We start from the raw sequence: 24,514 nt of genomic DNA, 5'->3' as shown, positions 1-24,514 counted from the left end.
TATTCTTTATCTTCTACTATCCTTATTGCTTAGTTGTGTTTTTATATTATATACTTTTAATTACTTTTTCTGCTGTTGAATGTGTGTGTGTTGAATTTCCCCTGGGGATCAATAAAGTATCTATCTATCTATCTATCTATCTATCTACAAACTCTCGTTTAGAAAAATAATAGCCGGCAACATGTGGACATGGCCTTAGCTAAATCAATATATAAACCTTGGTTAATAGATGGGGAATTATGGAACACTATTATAAACTGATAGCCTACTCGTTCCATTGTAAGTCACAATTAATAGTCATTTTCACTATCAAAGACTTCAGGCAATGGTAATCAATACAAAACAAGGTTTTATCATTGTATCTGCAGATGGAGAGAGTATGGTTTCACAAAATGATTCACCACCAGCGTCTCTTATCTATCAAAAGAGTCTGTGTTTAAATATTCCAACATTGACAGTACATCCAGCTGACATCAGATGGTTTTGACAAAGAATGCAAACAAGTCCTTGCTCGCACACCATTGGGCCCAAATTTAAATGACTGGCAAAGTGTAAAGTCTAGCTAAAGTTTAATTAATAATTATGAAAATATAATTTCCAAGATCCTAAGCACAATCATACATAGGCCTGCTCGATGCTCCCACTCACCACACGTGAACTTTAGTTCACTCATGACACTTTAATTATTGAATGACTTCGTTCATTTAAATTAGAGCCTTTGGCAACATTCAATATTCCTTTAACACACTGAAAAAAAACAAAGATGTGCAAGAATCATTTCTGTTTCACTCTTATTCTGATGCAATGCACATGATATGATAGTGATTCTAATTGACATATTTTCACAGTGTAGAGAGATGCAGTCTTTCTGTCTCCCTCTTGGCCATGGGCAGATCATCTGCTGGGCTTGAGAGAAACTGAAGACGCTGGTTTGGAGACAAACAAGTTTATGATTCACAAAGCAAGTTGAGGCATGTAGCTGCACAATTCTATGCCTGCCAATGTGATCATGTAAGGCCCATCCCCATTGTGACAAGATAATGGGCAATTCACTGTATATTGGCCAATTGGAGTTTTACAACTGTCCTTGATAGGAAACGTATGTACTGTATAACCTCGGTTCTCTGAGAACACAAGATGTTAACCAATGGGAAGTCCAGTTCCAATGATGTCATCGGCCTGAACCTGAAATCTCCAATCATCCGTCAAGGGGAATATTTAAATGTTCTTCCTCTTTCCATTTGTCAGTGCCTAGAGCATCTCAAACCTGCAAAGAATTGCCTCCGATCCTCCTGACGTAGTACAAGCTCAAGATCTCCAGACAGGAGATCCCCCACCCCACCCCCTGAGCCTCACAGCGGTTTATCCTATTAAAAATAGTCTTTATAAAGGTGGCAATCTATTCCAAAGACTCGGAAGACATGTATGGGTTCCGACATTGCCCTACCCTGAACGATGCCTTCCCATTGTTTAACATCACGTGAACTCGACTGAAAGAGAACCAGTTTTTTTTTTTTTTTAAAGTTAATTGTCTGCTTTCATATATCAGAGCCCAATGTTGTCAATGTTGATGATGACTGGTTAATCACCCAATCTGGACTAAGCTTGTTTATCAACTAACTGTGAACCAGCTGGTATTTAAGGCTTGTTTACCTACAGAGGTAGAATAGCCATAAGTAGAAAAATCAGGGGGCCGTTTGGACATTGATGACATGTGATTACAGCTCTCTGTGATAGACACTGTTGCGTGAGGTCATATACTGTAAATGCAGAAATGTACTACTTAGTTTTGCCTTAAAAATTACACCAAAACTGGTTGCTTTAAAAGTCTTACTGGCTCCACCAAACCAAAAGGTTGTCATTGTAAACTATATCTCTCCTAAGAATTATAAGGTACTGCAGAAAGACAACTTTTTGATGGATCCATCCAGGCAATCACATGCTACAGTGTCACAGTACTATACTAAAACACTGGCATCCAAAATCAACACCACTGAAAAGCAATCCTCACAAATGCTTCAGTAGTTTTGTTTTTCTTCATGCTAAATTGATTTACCTGCAGAAGTGTCCCTTTCCCATAGTAGAGTCTGTAGACCATTGTCAGGGGGATCCAACAGAGTGACGAAGCAGTCAGAAACCAGCCGAAACCATATGCCCACCATGGATAGATGTAGGTGTTGTTGAACTTCAGGGGGCTATACTTTAACAGTGAGAAAACAAATGTTCCCTTCGAAAAGGAAACAGCAGTTCATAGTTTCCAGTGATTCTTTAATAGTTTAAAAAGTATCATGTTACAACATGTAGGTAAACTTATACTATGTAAGACTACAGGTGGGCAACCTAAGCATTATCTGACTGCTCTGTGGTATGAACTCCCCCATAAAACACATTTCCAGTTAAGAAGATTCGCTTTGTCCAAAATGCAACATATTGTGATGAATATGACTGGAAAAACAAATGAAAAATAATCAAATCACATTTTCATTTGACAGGAAAATATTCCATTCCATCATGCAGTGAATGAAAGGAGCATTTACTGGTGGGTGAAGGTGGTGGAGAGCAAACTCACTGTGCAAATAGTTGGGGTGACATAGAGCCAACAGTACTTAATAAGGGGCAATGGCCTGTAGCCAATCATATCCTCAATGTTACCATAGAAGCGATCGGCACCTTAGGCAGAAGATAGATTGAACTGCAAAGTGAGGATCAATAACAATGATTGTGGATCACCAGGTGGATTCTAAAAATATAATATGGACCCTTTCAAGATAGTTCCATTATCAGCATCATAGTTGGCCCCACAAGACTTCCTTTTTAACATTCCATATATTATCTTAATGCAGAGGAAGTAGATTGGGGCCCAAATAGAACGTTCAAGCATTGTTTTTGTTTTTATTGTTGAAAGGGTCTATATAATGTTTATTACAACAAAGTGCTAATATAGTTATAGGAAGTATTTTGTGAATACAATTTATGAAGAGTTTTATACAATTTTATGAACTCTTGACATAATCAGTGAATGTAAAGGTGGACTGAGATGAGTTGGCATTTCTACTTAGTGCAACTGGACATAATCTTGGTGAAGCTCTGTAAGCAAAAATCAGGATGGTAAACATCAAGCCATGCTTACCATAAATCCAGCCTACAGTAACAGACTGGCAAATGGCCAGAAAGAGCAGTGTGGCTCCACTACAGACATAGTGGTCAAACAGCTGCAGGATATAAAGCCCACCCTGTAGGAAAAAGGGGGGAAAAGGTCAATGTCTCTTGCAACAAAATGACCACAGCACACATGCATTCGTCTTACAACCTTCTATAAAGACAAAGAATATCACCTCAGTGACCATAAATAGGCCAATCAGGAAGCAGAAAGAGCACAGTCCCAATAGGAAGAGCTTTCTGTGCCAGCCATGCCTGAGTACGGTAGGAAACCTGTCTGTCACCGATGTCATGAAGCTCTCTATTCCGGCAAACTACAAATCACAAGACAGACACAGAACAGGGACGGTGTGCATGGATATTGGGGAAGGGAGATGTAAGATCACTGAGAGGGCCTAAAGATGATGGTCCTGACCTGGCTGTCCACACCCAAAAGAAGGATCATGGTGAAGAAACAAATGGCCCAGAGTTGTGGCCAGGGCAGCAAGGTCACAGCCTGAGGGTAAACTATAAACACTAGCCCAGGACCTATGTAGGTAAGGGGTAGGACATGTGTACATGACACAAAACACACAAAACAACCTCCAATGCAACCAGCAATGCAAATACAAAATATGTTACCTGGAGCCTGTACTACAAAGCTGGATGTTTAGAGTTAGCAGGGTAATTTCAGGTTTAAATGAAATCTCAGTTCACAACGGTGGTTCACTTGTTACCAGCATGGGTGGCATTTATGGTGGGGACGGTGGGAACATGTCCCTACCACTTTTCTGATTACTTAAAACTCCTCATAACTATTTTATGGCCCTTATAATGACCAAGATAAGAGTTTAAAGGGACACTTCACCCATTTGCATTAAGCTTTGTATCGTTAGAAACCCAGTCATGTTTCTGAATAGTCGTGCATCATTGCCTTATTTTCCCCTTAAACGGGAGAAATACGGATTTTCAGTGTTGCAGTTCCTGCTGTTCGTCATTTTGCGTCATTGTAAGCAGGAAGTCCCATAGCTTTGCCAAAGGGGGTGAGACCATAGATATTAGAAAGCTAGATACCGCATTGTCCGTCGAGTTCTATTAGGTGGCATTGTAAACGCGGCCGCCATATTGCGGGGGGCAAACACCTTTACTGTCTATGGGCAACACTTCCCGGCAATCAGAGACACATGCTGGAATTCTGAAGATCTGGTGTGCGAATCCGATGCTTGTGACGAGGTGCTGAACAGGTGAAATTGGTTCAATCACTCATCAAGTCGATCGTATATTCCTGTATGGGCAGTGCGTAAGCTACCCAAGTTGGCTACTTTGCACTGCAGACATATGTCTGTGCTGAGGTCTCACACACCCACGTGAAGGGGACAGAGAAGGCGCTGGTGCCGGGGATCTGTCTCCCTGGCTGGAGCAGGGAATCGGTTATGCACAAATGGCTAGCACATTAGTTAAATGTCGGATATGCTAGCCTATGTTGTCAATTCGCTGAACAGGACCTTCGATATGGTCACAAAAATGAGACAATGATCGTTTTTAATTTTAGAATCCTCATTAATGCCAAAATGTTACATTAATGAGTCCCTCTGTGCTTGTAGTTCAGTTAAGCTTCCTGGGGGAGTGGCTTGGTAGAGCAGCGAAGAGCAGTGAAAGGCTGGGAATTATGGGAGTTGTTGGCTTTCATCCACTGTTGGCTTTTTCCATAGACAGTAAAAGATATGGACAGAGTCATCACGTAGACATCAGTCGAGGCGGGTGAAGCAAATTTAAACCGTTTCCTGTTGGTCGACGAAGCTTTCTGTGCAGGCTCAGGGGACGTAGATGTAAGGTAGGCACGTAGTCTGACTCGTGTAACTCTTGTGATAGCTGCACCAAGAGATTGGGTATGTAGCCCCTTACTTCGTTACCACCACGTTTACATTACTTTTCTTAAATGTCCTAGTTGTTCGTAGATAAATAATAAGTGATTTCAAATAAACAGCACTCGCCACATTCATAGCCTACTGTCAATCCATCAAAACTTCGCTGAAATTTTGTGCTCCGATGCTTTCGTTCTTATCCAGAGAATACGGTTATTTTGCTCCTGTGCGATGCTTTCACCCGCTCTGGTCGAATGCTCATTACGTAAATTACGTCACGTTAGCATTGATTTCGGAAAAAAGTTTATTACTCAGCTGGTAAGTCAGTTACGAGGTTATGACGCCAATCACACAATGTTGTATTACTTTGAAAATACTTCAGCTGTAATGTTATTTGATGTCAAAGTGGCGCCAAATTGAACGGGGTTCAATGGGATTGCTAGGTGGAACTGGTCTACTATTTAGCCTCAGATCCGCCATAGTGTCTACGCTCTCCGAACGTTCGCCTGCCCCCTTGGCTTTTTCTCGGTCAAGAAGGCACTGACTTCAATGATGACTCCACATGTCTACAACATAAATGACCCAATTTAAATACACATTCATGTTCCTAGTGGTGAAATATTCCTTTAAACATAGTAAATGGCCGAGGACCCAAAGGGTTAAACTGCAACAGATGGCCATCAGTGCATTTATTATGCTTGATAGTTTCTGTTGTATGAGTTTGAAATTGATGACTACTAAAAGTAAGTTAGGCTAACACCAACCACTGACCAATCAATTGTCTTGGGGAAATTCCTAGAAGAGCCCTGGGACCTCTGGTTCACCATCAGTTGAGGCAGAACAGGTGCTATTATTGACGTTCACAAGAATACATCTGAACAACCCACTAACTTAGTGATGGGGTAGTGATATTTTTAATATAATCGTATTATCTTGCACATTTACAAAGTAAGTTATTTTTGCCAGCTTTTCTGTCTGGGCTAGGTTGCAGCAACTCTGTTACTTTTAATATATTCTAATTCTTAATATTTGTTAAAGATTATTATTCATTCTTCTTTAGATTTGGCTCTAGACCTCTCCATGTTTGTTATCATTCATATGGTGCCACCCTTTTAACATGAACATGGTCATAGCTAGATTGGGACTGGTTGAGTTAAGCTGATAACCACCGTTGTGACATTTGTTAATGCATTTATTTGTTAGGGTTTGCTAAGGCAGCTGATAAAAAGATACCCTGTGTATGTTGAACTTGAATCATAGTATATAGTGTAGCTTTGTAGTATAGGCCCCTGATGACAACAAAAAAACATGCTGTTCATTTATTCTGTGGTCGAGTGATGATCAAAAGAGTAGCTAATTTAAAGTCTTACCTGACTCTGCTACTACAGAGATGTCAACACCTTGCACCTTAGCCATGTGCCCCAGTATAGAGAAAATAGCAAAACCCGATAAAAAGCTGGTTGCACTGTTCAAGATGCAAAGGTAGAATGAATCTCTGGAACACATGACAAAATCGAAGTGCATAGTTTTATTTCAACTGTACATATTTTAGTACAAAAAAATGCTTGTTCTATATTATAGTTTTCTCAATTTGTGTCTTTACTGATTCAAAATATAGGCATTTAGGCACAAGGTTTCTGTGAAAAGAAGAATGTTTTGAATAAGTCTGTTACTACTAACTACTTTCAGATTAACCACTTCAGCAACATACCGTTAATTCCTCCTGCCTTGGTGAGCAACAGAGTGCAATGTAAATATATGCACGTTGACCTTTCAACGCGCCTACATTCATAGTATGACCTCTATGCGTGCTGTTACTTACTACAGATACTGTATATTGTCCTGCAACTTTTGGAAGAAACCAATATCGCAGGGAAGGGGGTATATGACTTTATGAGATAGAATGTATGACATAATCACAATTAGTATGTTTGACTTAACATTAATACAATAATCAAAATAATATTTTAAAAAGTCGAGATACTAAAAATCTGCTGATTACATGTCATGGAATTTTTTTTAATTCTCTGCATTCATATGCCAGTTATTTTCCATGCAATGGAGTTATTACAACAAAGACCCTTGTGGGCTTGCAGGCTTGACTGGAGGGGGAAGGAAACATAAACAGTGTCTCCACCACAATGAAAAGCTATATCAACACGACAGCGCATATCTGACCTGGTCAACAGAACAAATTAAGTTCAGATGTCCATGACCATGCTTCACAAGACTGTTGTTGTCCCTGTAAGTGTAATGTGAATGAACATCCCTTCCAGTTTCCAAGCTGAAAAAGCTCTTGTGTTCCTTCCCTTTTTTTTTTAATTTCCGCAAAAAATGTCAAATCACAGAAGCATTTAAAGAAAATTCACAACAAATTGCTGACATTATCTTAATTAACCTTAGTTTAAAAATGTTTAAGAGGAAATAACAAAACACTTCTACTTCTACAGAGGAGGAGTTGATGACCGTGTAGGGTATATATCCCTGCATGCATATCCCAGTTATTTTCCAAAGTGTTATTACAGTAAAGACTCTATTATGCTTGTGATCTTGATCAGAGGTGGGGGGAACACAAACAATGTCTCATCACAATGACAAGCTAAATAAACAGGACCTGACATATCAGACCTGATTAACAAGTCTTCAGTGACCTGATCTGACTAAATTATTTAGCTGTCTGAGCATAATGTACTTATAATAATGTACAACTAACTGGCATTATGTACTTATAGAGCTGCATCTCTCTCATTTAAATATATTTGTCAAAGCAAAGCAACTCTGACACGTCTTATCTGTTTGTCCGCTCTATTTGTTTTTATCTGTTTGCCTCCATCCTTGGCTTTACTTGTTCTCTCCACCAAATGCACCACTTTTACATAAACCTACTGTAAATACTCAAGGCATGGGCAACTTATTCATTGTTTGGCTTACAAAGCCTTAGGTCACTGAGCTGATTGCAAACATACATTCAAATATTTTCAACCTGAAATACATTCAATTAACTGTCAATCTAAGATTTATTAACAATAAATCTATGAAAACACAACCAAACCCTCTTGTATGCCTGTGGGTTGCTGTTAAGCATTTTAGTAGACCTGTAGACACGGGTATCCGGAACTGTGCATCAACCCCTGCCAACGTAAATGCAGTCATAATCTCTAGTATGAGTTTTTGCATGATGTACTTGGTAATTACTCACTTGTAACAATCATTGTTGTATTTGTTGTAACTCCCCAGGGAGGTCAGGTACCCAAGGCATATGGCATATGAGAAGAATATTTGGGTCCCAGCATCCATCCAAACCTTGAAAAGGGGAACCAAGACCAAATGAGTATGCATGATGGGACAGGAAATGAGGAATTCTAGACTACTCCATCTCTTAGCTTGCTTACCTGTGGATCTGCTAGACGTTTTGGGACTGGGTTCAGGTAAAAAAAGATGCCATCCAATGCTCCAGGCAGAGTGACACCACGAACAAACAGCACCAATATCATGACATATGGGAATGTGGCTGTGAAATATGCAACCTGCTCACAGAAATGGGACAGAACCATTTGGGAAGTGCTTAGATTTAGGTTTTGCAGTTTTGCAAAGATGCATGCTTTCTCTGAGGTAAGGCACTATCAAAAGCTCAGAAAAGTGCTAGCAAGATAAATATTGACGGCTCATACTACCAAAAACTGCATCCTTAGAGGCATAACAATACTCCAATATAACCTTATACATACTATCAGCACTTGTGTACCACAATACCTTGCCACTGGTCTTGATTCCCTTCCAGATACAGAAATAAATGATGATCCAGGCCAAGAGAAGACAAAGAGCTATATCCCAGTTTATGCTTCCAAGTTGGTCTATTCCACTGGAAAGTCTAAGAACTCTGTACCTGTGTGCAAAATCACAAATCAAAAGCTTCAAAAGTATCTCCAGTTCTTTCTTAACTTTACTTAATGACCCTGGCTATTAATTCAGTTGATTTTAGCATTTAAAAGTAATTGTATTATTTTCCACCTCGACCTTGTAGACCTGTACAGCCTTACCAGTTAAATTAATATAGGCTAGGCTACTATTTGATTTTTGAAACAGTAGTTTTGTGTGAATTTCAACATACCACCAGATCAATTTTAGACAAGGCAATCTGCTTTTATTAACTTTTTCATATTATGGACATACAGACATTAGCATAGCAGGATGACTTTCTGTTCAACTAAAAAGATTTGCCCTCTTGCCATTTTTAATTGCCCAGTCACTTCATCATGACAGTAGGCCGCGATGGGCAGTATTTCTGATACATGTATTTATATACGTATTTCAAATGCAAAATAGTATTTTTGTAACTTGTATTTTAATGGGCTGAAGAAAATGGCTTTGTATTTTGTATTAAAATACTTTATTGGTGTGTATTTTTGTATTTTAAAAATACTGCAAAATATGACTATGTCTATGTAATGACGACGTAAAAGCACAAAATGGAGCCTCTGTAGCTGACTTATGCCAAGCCTGGAAAAATCCAAACTCATTCACAATTTCAAATCATTGGTCCAGCCTTACCAAACACATCAGAGATTCCTAACATTGCTTCCTACTTCTCCTAAACTTTACAAACTGACCATAAACAGCATTACCAGTCAAGAAATAATGTATGTGGATCTACCTTGTAAATACATTTCTGCATTTTTCAAACAGTATTCCTTGTTCCTGCAGCACCATGGACGGATTATGAGCACTGAGCCCCTGGGCACAGACATGAAAATGACCCCCCTGCCCACCGAGGAAGTTAGCAACACAGCAATGGCATGCTGGCTTAACACATAACATAATAACCTGTGTTATTTGACTGAGGGGCCCTATTCGGTTATTGGTGAAGAACATAGTGACTTCACACAGAGGTTTGAACTTCAGGGCCCCTGGGCCCGGTAGGCCCCTTCAGTAATCCATCCATGTGCAGCACCCTGCAGCACCCTCTGTTTTTCCTGCATTGTGATATTCACCCATAGGGCTATATATTATTAAAGCGTTTTTATTCTTGAATATGGGTTTACTTTGTGCAAAACTATGAGCACAGAAGGTGGAGATTTTGTTTCTACATATGTTTGATTTACTTATTTTCAAAATGTCTATTAGCCAATTAGATTTGTCTTTGATTACGATTGAGGCACCCACAGAGGGACGTTATCACTGTTACACACGCAGGTTACACTACAAGAATACACTGAATAAAATCATCAGAACTTTATCCTGTAGCCTACATTTAGTTCAATACCAGTATAGACTGCTGCGTATTGCCTGGTTGGCTGATGCACTAAGTTATTCTCTCTGCAGAAAGCGAACACTGTACCTTGTCATAAGCTATTAGGGGCAGCCGTGGCCTACTGGTTAGCACTTCGGACATGTAACCGGAGGGTTGCCGGTTCGAACCCCGACCAGTAGGCACGGCTGAAGTGCCCTTGAGCAAGGCACCTAACCCCTCACTGCTCCCCGAGCGCCGCTGTTGATGCAGGCAGCTCACTGCACCGGGATTAGTGTGTGCTTCACCTCACTGTGTGCTAATTCACTAATTCACGGATTGGGATAAATGCAGAGACCAAATTTCCCTCACGGGATCAAAAGAGTATATATACTTATACTTACTTATACTTATACCCGGAATTTACTAAGCTTTCACTTCATCAGGTAAACAACCTTTAACATTAAAATGAATACAAAGTTTAGCGATCATGAAATAGGCCTAATGTAATACATGATAAGAAGATGTCAACAACCAGAGATATAGGCTAATGCGGTAGTTCTAATCCACTTAAAAATACCTATGCATAGCCTATTTGAATGACGTAAAAGTAAAACATTAAAAGGCAAACAAAGCACACCCAAGTCAAAATGAGTTCCAGCGTCCCTGTTTTTGTTGCTGCTTCTGTTTATCACAATAAGTTTCCCTCTCATCACTGATTGGCCTGACATTTTTCTTGTCTGAGGGAAACTGTTATGAACTATGGTATTCCAGACTAGATCTCCCTGAAAAAAGATCTAGGTGGTCGGGGCCAAGCTAACTCTGGGTTTGAGCGAGCTGAGAAGTCAGAATAGAACTTTAGGGGGTGTTCAGAAGCTAACCAATACAGTTACATATTTTTTTAAAAAGTCAAAAGAATCAGGTTATTTTGATATTGATGTTGAATTATATATTTATGGGTGGGTGCTGTGGTGCGGCTGGCTACATTGCCCATAGCTTATTTAGGTCCACAGAGACCTGGGGTCAAATGCGACCCAGGTCATTTTCATATTTCACTCCATCTCTCTCTCCCACTTGCTTCTTGTCACTTTAAATTAAAGGCTTAAAAGCCCAAATATATATCTATTTATTACATGGCTCTTCAGAGTGCTGCAGAAAGTTACATTCACATGAATGGGCCTTCCCAACGTTCGGGCCTATGTTAAATCTATATAATCACCGGTAAAGTATATAACCTTTACAACACCTGAAACTGTCAAGTTCTATCTGTGTGGCAAACTATTTATTTTGTCAGTGGAAGACACGAAACGGTAGCAAAATCATTTTTAAAGACACATTGTGTTAGGTTTCTTTTCTTGTTTTGGCAAGTAGCCGTGTAATAAGCGGGATAATGTATTGTCTGCCGGTAATTATCAGAAAATAAGTCCCTTCAGGTCGAAGCAAAACCCCTCCGCTGCGCGTCAGGGTTTTGTTTTCGCACACAAATTTGGTAGACTGCGTTCACATTAGCAAAAATAACCGAACCGACGGTCCACACGAACTCGGATCCGGACCAAAGGGTCTAGTGTGAATGTGCCCTTAATCAACAGTCAGTGAACTGATGAAGGATAGATTAAATAGGTAGATAGATTAAATAGATGTATGATTCTCATAAAGCTGTAGTGATTGAACATGTCCGGGTCCTGTTTTCCGAAAACACTATTTTATTAACTATGAACTACGAGACATTAAAGAACACTAGGGAGAGACATTTTTATTAGCATTTTATCTCAATTTCATAGCATTTTAATGAAAAATAACAGTGAATTTTCATTACCGAAATGTGTCCGGATCCATTATTTTATTTTTGTTATATTTTCATGAAAAGTCCTTTTCACATAAATTGAAGAAGATTATGCAAAGTTGTGTAAAAATGTCTATACTTATGGTTAACATTGATATTTGTGGTATTTTGCAAAAGGAAATATTACATTTGTTGTAAAACTATTGTGTTACAATAAATGTTTCTCAGTACCGTAATGCTTTACCTGCAAAAATTACATTGTTCCTTTAAATTAACAAGCAGACCCATCATGCATCACTTGGGACAACTGTCATGAAAGTGTCATAAACAAGTCATGTTTATGACATAACACTTCTGTTTTTAAGTGACATTCAGTTTTTGTCATAACAATTTTAGGGTTAGGATTAGGGTTAGGGTTATAGTTACAGTAGGGTTAGGGTTAGGATTAGTGTTACAGGTTAGGATTAGGGTTAGGGTTCAGATGTCATGACAGTGTCATGTGTTCATGTCGATACTGTCAAGTAAAGTGTTACCAAAAAATCAATCAAATGAGGTAAATAATATTTTGATGTCAGTTTGAAAGACTGTGAGATTCACTCAGATATGGAAGGTTTGCCAAGCGATTTCATGCATGGCATGGCTACTCCTATTTTGTAGTTTATTTTTATACACTTAAAATCAGAGTATCTGATATTTTATTTTAAAATACATTTTGAGATACAGTCTCTAAAGCTCTCACTTTTTGCCGAAGCCTAGTTCAATACCTTAACCTCCAAACCCAGCTGTAATTATCCATGGGATATATGATATAGAAACATCTCTCCTGCATTTCTTGTGTGATTTGTCTTAATAGCTGTATTGTCATTATGCTGTGTGATTTTAATTGGTGTGTAGAATGAGGCCTAATATTCCTATGTAAGGTTAGATTTTGTTGTTTAAAATAAAAAACAAAAAACCCTCTGAGTAGCATCTACTGTATATGATGTTTAGATTATGTTTAGATGGATGTGCAGATTGTCCAAAACCTAGGCCACACAATTCAGTCACAATTCAAATGTCTGGGATTGAACCTTCAAACTTCCACTTATAAGTAAGCCACTCTGATAGCCTACATGCAATTCTTTTTTAACCAGAGGGCATTATGACACAACCTTAGTAATGATAGGGAAGTTTTGCATTTACACTTACCGCCAAAATTCCATGACCGAAGATGAACTGTTGATGGGTGAAGTCAAATTGGAGTTGTTACCAAAACTGACACAACTATCTGGGATATCAGAGACAAAATAAAAAATGAAATCAACATTATAAACATAGGATATGCCTACTTTGCCAGAGACAGAAAAATAGATAAATAGATTGTCCGTTCTTTGCGTTATTCTTTTAAGTGTGAGAATGATCCGGGAATGAATGATCGTTCACTAGTCTGTGTAGTCGCACTTTGATGATGACGTTCAAGGAGCCTCCAGATATCATACCCATCATGCACCGCAGTTGTCGGCAAATTAGACAAACATGATTTTTTTTTTAATTAAATACAAACCGCAAAAACATAGTTTAAAGGTGCCATGTGTAAGAATTGAGGTAAAAATATCCAAAAAATGAGCTACACACATCAAACGAATGAGAAGAAATAAGGGTGATGAAGTCGTTAAAAAAATGACATGGTATAGTGCTGCAGAGATATCAACCTGAATTAGCATGCTAAATTACTAGCCACAGCCCGACAGGTGTCATAATACCAGTTTTGGCCATGGGAGGCGGTATGCGGGCAACATAACCGCCAGCCAAACTGCAATACACGTTTCTCGGTTGTTACTCTAGGGTAGACCAACTCACTTTCTGGAGGTATACTGCCCCCATCTTTTATGGAATGTGGAGTATGAATTGATTTTTTGGCGGACATTACACATGGCACCTTTAACTACAAAACATTTAAATTATTATATTTCAAAACAGCTTTAGGGGTTTCACTGGTTTTTTTTTTTTTAAAGTAATGACTCCCACCATAATAAAATAGTATACCTAATGACAGATATAATTAAGCTTATCACCTCAGTACTTGATATAAAATATTCTATCTATAATAGGTAAACTATGCTTTCAATTTCTTCACAATCAGTGGAGGGGGCCTGCAATAATAGGCAACTTTAAGCTTGGAAAGTTGCTAAGAAACTTTTCTCAATATGTCCTCTGCCCTACAAGACATATGAAATGTTTAGACCAGGGGTGTCACTAGACCAACAGCTGCAGTGGGGCACAAGCCCCCCTAAGGGGGTTCGGGGACATGGTCCCCCATAAGAAACCTTTGTATATTTTAACGTTTAAATGGATCAATCTGGTGCACTTTGAAAATAAATTCAGAGGTTAGACTTGATTATTTTTATATATGGATGGACCATGCACACACAGGTGGAATAGTTATGATGATACTGCAAAAAGTTTATAACTTATCTTCTGAACTCATTATGCCAAAGGAGAGAGCTGTACATTTTGAATGCTTAATTGTTAATATTGCTTTTCATGAAAACAAGCAGATAACTATAGGTACATCTATAGACCTCCAAATTCCCTTGTTGAATCGACAAATTGTATTAATTCTTTAGACCAGGGCATTTAATTAGTTTGTAATGGGGGCGGTGGTAGTGTAGTGGTTAAGGAGCTGGGCTAGCGTGCAGTAGCCTGAAAGTTGTCGTTTCAATTCCTGTCTTCCACCGTTGTGCCCTTGAGCAAGGCACTTAACCCCAAGTTGCTCCGGGGATAATGTGATCCCTTGTAATATAGCTGACATATGTAAGTCACTTTGGTCAAGAAGTGTCTGCTAAATGTAATGTAATGGGGGCCAGTTCATGAAAAGTATCACAACTGAGGGGCCGGAGAAATACGGCTTAAAATATGAGTATTAATAGCTGTAGATAGCCTACAATGAAGTACAACAGCAATATGGGTGTTCATATGTTGTATTTTGTACATGCAACAACATCATTAGCTGGTTGTTGGTGGCTAGTATAATCTGTGATAACAGATCAACAGTAATGGAATCTGTGTTTTGCGGAGTAACTGCTAGATCCAAGATTTCCAGTGAGTACAAACAGGATGCAAACACTGTTCAGGTGAATTAAATGTTTAATCGGTTAAGTTGACTTATTTGATCTGACCTGAAATGAGGTATCATTGGAATCCTTGGACCAAGCTGAGGTCAACAAACACTATGACGTCAATTTTTGACCTCTACATGTATGTTTAAATCACAGCAAGTGTGATCATATCTCAGTCGATCTTTTATTTTTGATGTGAAACTGATGACAGCAAGTTCCATCCAGTTCATTCTAATGCATGCGTGCAGGGGCAGGGGTGTTTGGGGGGCTGGCTGGTGGAGGGGGCAGCAACACTCAGCCCTGGTTCAGCCCCAGAATATCAATTATGTTTTTATGTGAAGCTTGACCTTGTAACTCAGCCAATCTTGGGCACCTTGGGTTGTTTGGCATGCAACTGGCTGTGACTGCTTAATGCTATATATCTGACGCAACCGCATTGAGTTACATGACAAATATGGACTGCTGAACTGACTGCTTGGCCCCCTCATTGCTGCTTGCAGCTATATTTTTATTTCAGTTTGCTACTTCCCAGATAGCAAAATCAGATTGGCAGATAGCTGACCGCTGGTGGTATGCCGCCGATGAAATGTGGCGATTATCTAGGGAGACTATATGGAACTAGCCTGTATTCCAGGGAATTACGAGTGCATGAAAATGCAAAAATGGCTGCTGAATGAAATATTGTTGAATGTTGTCTAAAATATAATCTAAGTAAAAAGATGGAGGTCAGATAGAGAAAAAAGCTGGCGGGGAGCCATAATTGATGACAGCTGACAGTTGTAATGGCTGAACAGTTAAAATAGTTGAGTAGTTTAAATAGTTAAATTATTTTATTGCGAATTATTGTATTGAGGACTTATTTTGAAGTTGAAGTTGTGGGCAGAGGAAACAGTTGGCGGGAGTCATAGTTGATGACAACTGACCTTTTGAAAGGCTGAACAGTTAATAGTTGGAGAGTTAAAATGGTTAAATTATTTAAAATGGAATTATTGTAGTGAGGAGTTTTACTTTGAAACAGTTGTGGGCAGAGGAAACAGTTGACGGGAGTCAAAGTTGATGACAACTGACTGTTGCTAGAGTAGTTATGGTGGTTGCTATGCTGGTTGCTAAGTTAATGTTGGTTGCAAGGTTTTAACTGTGAATGTGGTTGCTAGGCTGTTGCTAGGGTACTTGAAGTCGTTGCTTGAGGTTGTTGCTAGGGTGTCCATGGTAGCTACTATCAGAAATAAAGGAGTTACTACAGTGGTTTGCTAATATAATCATGTTGGTTGCTATGGAAACTGACATAGATGCTTAATTTCAATGGTTGCTAAATTGGTTGCTAGGTAGGTGGTGGTTTAATATTGTAGGCTAGAGGCATAGTTGATGATAACTGACAGTTGGAATAGTTGAAAAGTTAAATAGTTGGATAGTTTAAATGGTTAAATTATTTAATAGGGAATTATTGTAGTCAGGGCTCCGAACCGGTTCAAGGAACGAAAACGAAAACCGAAAACGAACGGAATTTTACGGAATTTTACGAGGAGCGTTAACGGAAACGAAAACAAAATGGTCTTCAACTGTTCCGGAACAGAAACGTTATTCTGAAATCCACAAAACCGGTTAATAACGTTTTTTTTTTTCGTTCTCGATATAACAGCCTAATAATTTGATTTCTGCAGTTTGAAAAAAAAAAAAACGAATAAATGGACCTTTGGTCCAAATGTGTATATTTTGTCTTGCTGTTGTAATGTAACCTATCCGTCTGCCACTTCGGATCTTAGGCCAGCTCGTAGCGTAGGCTACTGAAACTGATTTGGAAATTGTTTGTAGCCTATGCGTAATAGCCTATTTTGCCTGTCCACGCCTTCTCGTTTTAAAGTCGAGATTTGAAATGTTTGCGCAATTATAGCCTATTCTATGTAGAAGAGTTAAACGGGAAATTTGAGATAGGCCTTGTCAGCAACAGACAGGTTCGTTTATAAACAGGGTTGGAATTATAGCGCAAGCCTTTGAAGATCACCATATGGATAAAACTTAGGCTATAACCAGGTAAGGAGTTTAGCACATATCCAGAAATATTTTTGATAAGAAATTATTTATAGGCATAGGTTAGGCCTACAGTACGTTTGTAGGCTATGGGATGGATAGCCCATCTGAATGTTTTTGGATGCCGCCTGTGATTTATTATTTTTGGGCATAGCTACGGTATAGGCTAAATCAAGGGGAAATAATGAGTAGCCTACGTCTATTCTCAGGTAAAGTCCACAAAAATAGACTTGATAGGCCCGCCAAACACTGCCGGAACTTTAAGAACGAACGATATTTTGCGTTCCGAACCGGTTCAGGACCGATATGTTGGTGGCGGAACGCACGCAAGAACGAAAACGTTAAACATAGGCCTACCTGAACCGTTCGGAACGGAACGTTTGAAAAATAATTTCGTTTTCAAGCCCTGATTGTAGTGGAGACTTTTATTTTGAAACAGTTGTGGGCAGAGGAAGCAGTTGAACAGGATCTGTAGTCTTAATAGAGCCAGATTGTATGCTTAAAGGTGCGATTTGTAGGATTGTTACCGAACGTTCTGTAGTCCAAAATCAAAACACTGGTGAACGTTCTCAAGACTACCAGACGCGAGCCTCTTCTGGGTAATGAAGACTTAGCTAACGTTAGTTGACCTGCAGCTGCTTTAACGTTTCTCCAACCATGACCCAGCTACACATTACGGAAACAGTGAAAACAAAAAATACCTCTCTAACATATTTAGCTGAAGTTAGCTATGAAGTTTAGCCTAGGCTACCTGTTGTGGAGAAATATGGCCAGCTCTGCGTCAGACTTGATATTCTTCGTTTGACGAAGACGTCACTATCTCAGAAAGCTCCTCCAATGTCCACTTAATTTGTTTCTTGTTTTAATTTTGGAAATTTGCCTGCGTAGGCGTTCATGACTAGCCTACAACTGACAGCTGTTGACAGTTGGCCTTTGCTAATTTGGCAACCCAAATAGGAGGACGCGCTAGCCCATTATTAATACGCTATTCTAGAATTAATCGTTCAAAACATAAACGAAAATTCCAAGAGATTCCGCCCCGTAACTCATTTTTTTTCATGGGTTTTACGGGTTAGAGTAATGTTGCCAAATAAGCCATTACTTCAATTCATTGTTTCCTTACTCTCTGACAACATATGGTGATCATTTTTTAAATGGTTACAGTTTATTTTCCATTATTTCCTACATAATGGTCCTTTAAAGCCTGAGACAGACAGTTGCTGGAGGTGGCCGGAACACTTGGCATAGTATTCTAAGTGCCCTACTGTGATGTCATAATCACCAATGTTAAGTCTATGGGGAAATTTTTTAGTAGTTTTTAATTAATAGTTCAAAAAGTATAAAAGTTACAAAGTTGAAAAATACATTCCACACCTGTCCTAAGTAAGACCTACGTAACGCAGTTTGAATGAAGTTTCTAAAACGGTTGAAGCCGCATTAAACACGGAAAAAGCGTTAGAAGAAGAAGAATAACTAGAAAAGCATTTCCTGAAGGAAATACAGTGCATGAAAAGGCAAAAAATATGATGTAAAATATCATACAGAGTAAAAACAAACTATATTGGTTGCTAGGTAGATGAGGTTTAATATAGTTGGAATGACTGAACAGTTAAATAAGTGGATAGTTTATATAGTTAAATGATTTGCTTGGTAGATAAGGTTTAATATAGTTGGAATGATTGAACGGTTAAATAGGTGGATCATTTAAATGGTTAAATTATTTAGGTAGATAATTGACGATAACTGACAGTTGGAATGGCTCTAATGTTTGCTAGCAGTTATGCTACTATGTTATCAAAAATAATAATGTTAACCAAGTTTTTTTGCTAAAAATACTAATTAGCATGCTAACATGCTAGCATGCTAACAATGTTAGCATGCTAACTTTGTTACTTAGCTAATCATTTTTAATAGTTTTGCTAACTATGCTAACTAGCATGTTAACATGCTAGCATGCTAACTATGTTAACCATGTTACTTAGCTAACTTAGCTAATCATTTTTAGCAGTTTTGCTAAAAATGCTAACTAGCATGCTAACACCAAAGATCCTTGATTACTAGCAAGATAGAGCAACGTAATTCGTTACTATGGGAGCAAAACGGGACAGTTCCGGTCTGCATAAGTGGGAGTGTCACCCTACGTCACTAAATAAACTTTCTCTCTTAATAAGCAATAACAACAGATAAACATAATTGTGTTCACAGTATTATTGTGCATAATCATGTATGATACCAATGAATCATTCTTAAGGACATGATATGAATAATTTAATTAGTCATGTGAACCGAGCTAGCTAGCTAGCTAACGCTAGCTTAAAATGCTATACAAGTGGATGGTAGTAGCTATGGCAATACAGCTATGCGCTAACAAGTGACTAGTAGTTAAAGGACTTCGCTTAAACTTAATATACTGTTGCAAATTCGCTTGAGTATAAACTATCCACTTTAACTAATGTCAGTAGTGTTATTTAGCTAGTTGTCATTTCAAAGAAATTACACTTCTCCGTTTAAAATGTTACCTTAGCTAAGAGGCTAGCTAGCATGATAACAACCGGACAGTAACTGGCAGCAGCATGGTCTAATATTAAGTTATTTTATTACAAATCCGAACACTAAAAAATTACACTATTAGGCTTGAAATGATCCCAAACACTTACAGATTATGACACAATTTTCCAAAAAACCCTCAACAAATCCAGAAAGACAAAATGACCAATTTATTGGTAAAATTCCACAAGTCTCCATTGACATTAGTGCAGCAAGGGCTTACTCTGGTCTGCATAAAGGGGGATTTCCCCCCCTCCCCCTTGCAATAATCGAACGCGGAAATTGTCGAACGTTTGCGCCTCTCGCTCCGCTTGAACCCTCTCTGCTAACACGCTAGCATGCTAACTATGCTAACCACGTTACTTAGCTAACTTAGCTAATCGTTTTTAGCAGTTTTGCTAAAAATGCTAACTAGCATGCTAGCATGCTACCTATGCTAACCATGTTACTTAGCTAACTTAGCTAACTAGTTAGCAATAGCATGCTAACTATGTTAGCATGCTAACTATGCTAACCATGTTACTTAGCTAACTTAGCTAATTATTTTTAGCAGTTTTGTTAAAAATGCTAACAATGCTAACAATGTTAGCAATGCTAACATGCTAACTAGCTACAGTGGGTAGGAGTCATAGTTGATGATAAGTAACAGTTACAATGGCTGAACAGTTAAAAAGTTCAGTAGTTTAAAGGGTTAAATTGTTTAACAGTGAAATATTGTAGTGAGGACTTTTATTTTGAAACAGTTTTTGGCAGAGGAAGCAGTTGAACAGGATGTGTAGTCTTAATAGGGCCAGTTTGTATGCTTAAAGCCTGAGAATGGCAGTTGGGACAGGTGGCCTGAACACCTGCCATAGGATTCTAATTGCTTAACGGCTCTATTGTGATGTCATCAGCCCATGTTAAGTCTATGGGGAAATTTTGAACAGTTTTTAATTAATAGTTTAAAAAGTATAAAAGTTACAAAGCTGAAAAATACATAGCACCCATGTCCTAAGTAAGACCTACGTAACATAGTTTGAATGAAGTTTCTACGTTAAACGGTTGAAGCTGCATTAAACGCGTTAGAAGAAGAAGAAGAAGAAGAAGAAGCCTAGGAAGAACAGTACAGTGCATTTTCATGCACTGTAATAAGAAGAAGAAGAAGCCTAGGAAGAACAGTACAGTGCATTTTCATGCACTATAAAAAAAAGCCTTGGATGAACAGTACAGTGCATTTTCATGCACTGTAATAAGAAGAAATCGGATAACAGTAGAGTGCATTTTCATGCACTCTAATAAATCGGATAACAGTAGAGTGCATTTTCATGCCCTCTAACTAGAAGTTCTCATACACATTAGAGTAATTCCTGACTCTAAATGAAGTTAAGGCAAAAAAAATGTACTTCTCCAAAGCTCAACTCTCCTCAACATTTTGTTTGAACCAGGGTAATTCAGTGTTAATAAAGATGACATATATTGTTAACAAATCTTGTTTGTGCCTTTTTTTTAATGTGAGCCCCTGTCCCTCAAAAGGTCTCTGCATATGCCTGTGCCAATTAATGATAAATCTGTAAAAAGATTACAGAATAAATGTGAAAGTATAAAGAGGAAGAAATAAAAGAATAAAAGAAAATGTGGACATATAGGCCTAAAGGGACATTGCTTTTGTTTTTCCCTATAGACCTCTGAAGTTCGCCTACAAAAAGTGCAAATTAAATTACAACTACAAATATTTCAATAAAGCACAACAGGAACACATGTAGTGATCTGGTAACAGATATGTCATATTTGTGTATTCTGTAATGCATATAATATTGACATTACAATAGCATTACAAGCCGTAGATATATTTACAACTTTCTTGTACGTACCTGTATTCCATTTATTTTTACAGTTTGCCCATGGCAGTTCATAACTGAAAGATGAGAATAAATAAAAGAGAGCCCATGCGAGGATTATGATGTAAGTGATGGCACCATACATAATGATGATCGTACTGGCATATCCCATGCCTGAAAAAATAATAAACACCATGAGGTTTTTTTTAGTGTTATTATTGTGAATGTTGATTAATTTGGAGATTTAATATACATTTAAAGCTTTGGGGGTTTTGAAAGACTATTATGAATGGCGCTACACACCTAAATAACAATATACTGTATATCTTAAAGTTCTATATACAGTACAGTAAAAACCAGTATAAAGAAATAATCTGTTGGTGATTTATTGTAAACTCACAATGAAAAAAATGAGGAAAAATCCAATATTGAAGGGAAGCAAATGTAATTTGAGAAAAAGAAAAATCTCATAAAGAAACTAAAACACGTTGCTAACAATTATTAGCACCCCTGAAAAATCTTATATACAAAACCTAACAGAAGTGTCTGTGAACTTTCAGAAGTAGTTTATGACTTTCTTTTTCATAAAATTAAAATGACAACATACTATTTTGTATTTTACAAGTAAATACATGTATCAGACATACTGCCTATCTGGAGCTGGCTGCAGCAGCTACTGTACTGAAAATTTCTACCAGCCCACCCAAATATAGTAGCCTAGCCTAGGTTAGAACCAGCCCTGCCCTGCATGGAGACATATTTTACGATAATTATGGAGAAAATGTTAGCAAAACTTTAGGTTTTTGTTAACAGAATCTCCCAACCCTCATTCATCTATTTGCGCAACAGCCCACATTCTGCCTTCAATCCAGCGAGACAAGTGAAATATTTTTTTTTTTTTTTTTTTTTTAAGCTGTCATCGCCATAGGCACGATATTTAGGCTACACAAAGTTGCGAATTAAGGAGTATTAAGGAGTATTTCCTGATCGGGGAAACCTTTCGGTCTGCAGTTCAATTGTGCCGCAGGCCAATAAAGGCAAGCGTGTTTGCCACTTACATTTCTGATGTCTGACACTTCAAATTGCTGCAAGTGCATCAAGAAAGTTCCCGCCTTAGACCATGTTAATGGCCAATCGTATACTAGGATTTGGGGGTGGCACCTGGGGTGGCCAATCGAATCTCAAGGGTGGCCTGTGCCACCCAGAGCCACCCCTCTGGCTCCGCCCCAGACTGTTAGAGAGTTACAGACAAAGGTACCATCTTGAAGTTACCTCACTGTTAATAGATTATTTAGAGGGCATCCCAGGTAAAAGCCTGTCTAGTCATTTAATTACCAATTTAAACAACAGGAGTTACTGAATGGTACATAGAAGAATGGCTATACTGAAAAGAACCCCATGCCTAATGAGAATTATGGTGGAGAGGCTGTGCTATTGTGGGGCTGAATATTTTCAAAGGAAATCAAAAAAACTGAAATCTGAAATCTTTTTTTAAAAAAAACCCGCACTTCTACCTCCACCTAGAGCCTGTTATTTGTTTTGTAAAAATCCACAGTTCCCAGTTCTTCTGGTCCAATCAGAGCAGGGCTGTGTGAGATCTGACAGTCAATCACAGTCTGGTCCAGTCTGGGGCGCACTGACGAGCACAAACTCGATGAGAGGGTGCTCGGTGGTTGTGGGGGAGAGGCATGAGAGTTGTAAACATTCAACATTTTGGCTAAGTCCCCTCAATCTGTCAGACTTGCCAACTGCAGCTTTAAGAAGGTATTAAAAGCAGGGGTGCCAATAATTGTGAGCGACGTGTTTTTATAAAAGTATTTATTTATTAACGAGATTTTCCTTTTTCGCAAAATGTGTCTCCCTTCAAGGGTTAATTTTTCCTATTTTTTTTCATTGTGAGATTACAATAAACCACCAACAATTTTTATACTGGTTTTTAGTCAATTTTAGCAAAGGTACCAATAATTCTGGAGGGTACTGTGGACTCATCTTAAAGTTTACAGTAGAGATATGCTGACACATTGTTTGCAGGTATTCTGATTTCTTTACTCAGTGTTAATTTTACTCACCCTCTAACAGAGGACAGCACTTCCTCCAGCATGTAATACCACCTTGGCTGGTATATTGGCCAAGTGCAGTCTCCAGTATAAACAGGGGGATACCACATGTCACCAAGTATAGGAAGTATGGAACTAGAAATGCACCTTGGGGTTCCGAACAGTAAAAGGTTACAACAGTGAAAAATCTAGACACTTCACCCTCTCACTCCTTTGCTCTTTTTGGAACTTAAGTTGATATAAGACATGATAGATTTACATAATTTTACAACAACTTTGTTGTACACAAAACAAAACTAACTAAAACAAAACTAACTATTGCCTGCTAAAACACACTATTGCCTGCTTAGCATTCATTCCAACTTACCTCCACCATTCTTGTAGCATAGATACGGAAATCTCCATATGTTGCCAAGACCTATGATGGCGCCAGCCACTGTGAGAATAAATTCTGCTTTGTTTGCCCACTGCCCCCTCTCCTGTTGCTTAGAGTTCTCAAGAACTGACACCATTGCCCGACTTTGGGACGAGTCCAACATACTTGCAGTGAGAGAGTTACAGAGCTTAGTTCCAGAGGATTGGAGTGTGTGCTGTCATGGCTAGCTGGTGCTTTATGTAGGAGCTGGCAGGTGCTTCAGTTTGCTCCAGGGCGGGAGGTGTGTTAACTGGCTGTCACTTTATTATATCTTGATAATGACTATGACTTAAATACTTTACCTTATGAAGTATCAACAATTGACAGTTACCGACTGATACCCTGTCAATATCAGAGATGAGATAAAAAAGGAATTTTAAATGAAAAGTTTGGTTCCAAAAAGCAATATCCACCATTTTAATGACTTTTTATAAATATTATTTTTACATTTTGTTTTCCAAGTAATTTCAGTAGAATTGTAATGGGCTATTGTTATTTTATTTATCTTTACTCAATCAAAACACAACTGCAATTTGATT

The 24,514-nt window shown here is 38.4% G+C and overlaps 1 protein-coding gene across 1 annotated transcript; it reads right to left on the bottom strand.

The window, feature by feature from the left end:
- Positions 1-413: 413 nt before the first annotated feature.
- On the bottom strand, positions 414-24,312 carry LOC121707612 (sodium- and chloride-dependent GABA transporter 2-like). The gene is made up of 14 exons (XM_042090304.1): positions 23,928-24,312; positions 23,573-23,707; positions 21,537-21,677; positions 13,202-13,280; positions 8,757-8,889; positions 8,396-8,530; positions 8,203-8,306; positions 6,374-6,498; positions 3,575-3,687; positions 3,336-3,473; positions 3,131-3,233; positions 2,570-2,670; positions 2,057-2,227; positions 414-926 (listed from the first exon to the last, which is right to left on the bottom strand). Exons 1-14 carry the CDS (start codon positions 24,097-24,099, stop codon positions 843-845), a joined length of 1,734 nt encoding a protein of 577 aa, XP_041946238.1. The 5' UTR covers positions 24,100-24,312; the 3' UTR covers positions 414-842.
- Positions 24,313-24,514: the final 202 nt, after the last annotated feature.

This window comes from Alosa sapidissima, chromosome 4 (genome assembly GCF_018492685.1).
Source record: "Alosa sapidissima isolate fAloSap1 chromosome 4, fAloSap1.pri, whole genome shotgun sequence".
Taxonomy (NCBI): Eukaryota; Metazoa; Chordata; class Actinopteri; order Clupeiformes; family Clupeidae; genus Alosa; species Alosa sapidissima.
Note: the sequence above shows the minus strand (reverse complement) of the source record. Positions and strands in the feature narration are given on the sequence as shown.

Excerpts from the sequence above, each read along its gene's own strand:
- LOC121707612 (XM_042090304.1), bottom strand. The coding sequence starts at position 24,099 with ATGTTGGACTCGTCCCAAAGTCGGGCAATGGTGTCAGTTCTTGAGAAC. Across the intron at positions 23,708-23,927 it reads ATGCTACAAGAATGGTGGAG|GTGCATTTCTAGTTCCATAC; the intron begins GTAAGTTGGAAT and ends CGGAACCCCAAG. Across the intron at positions 21,678-23,572 it reads GTGCTGTCCTCTGTTAGAGG|GCATGGGATATGCCAGTACG; the intron begins GTGAGTAAAATT and ends TTATTTTTTCAG.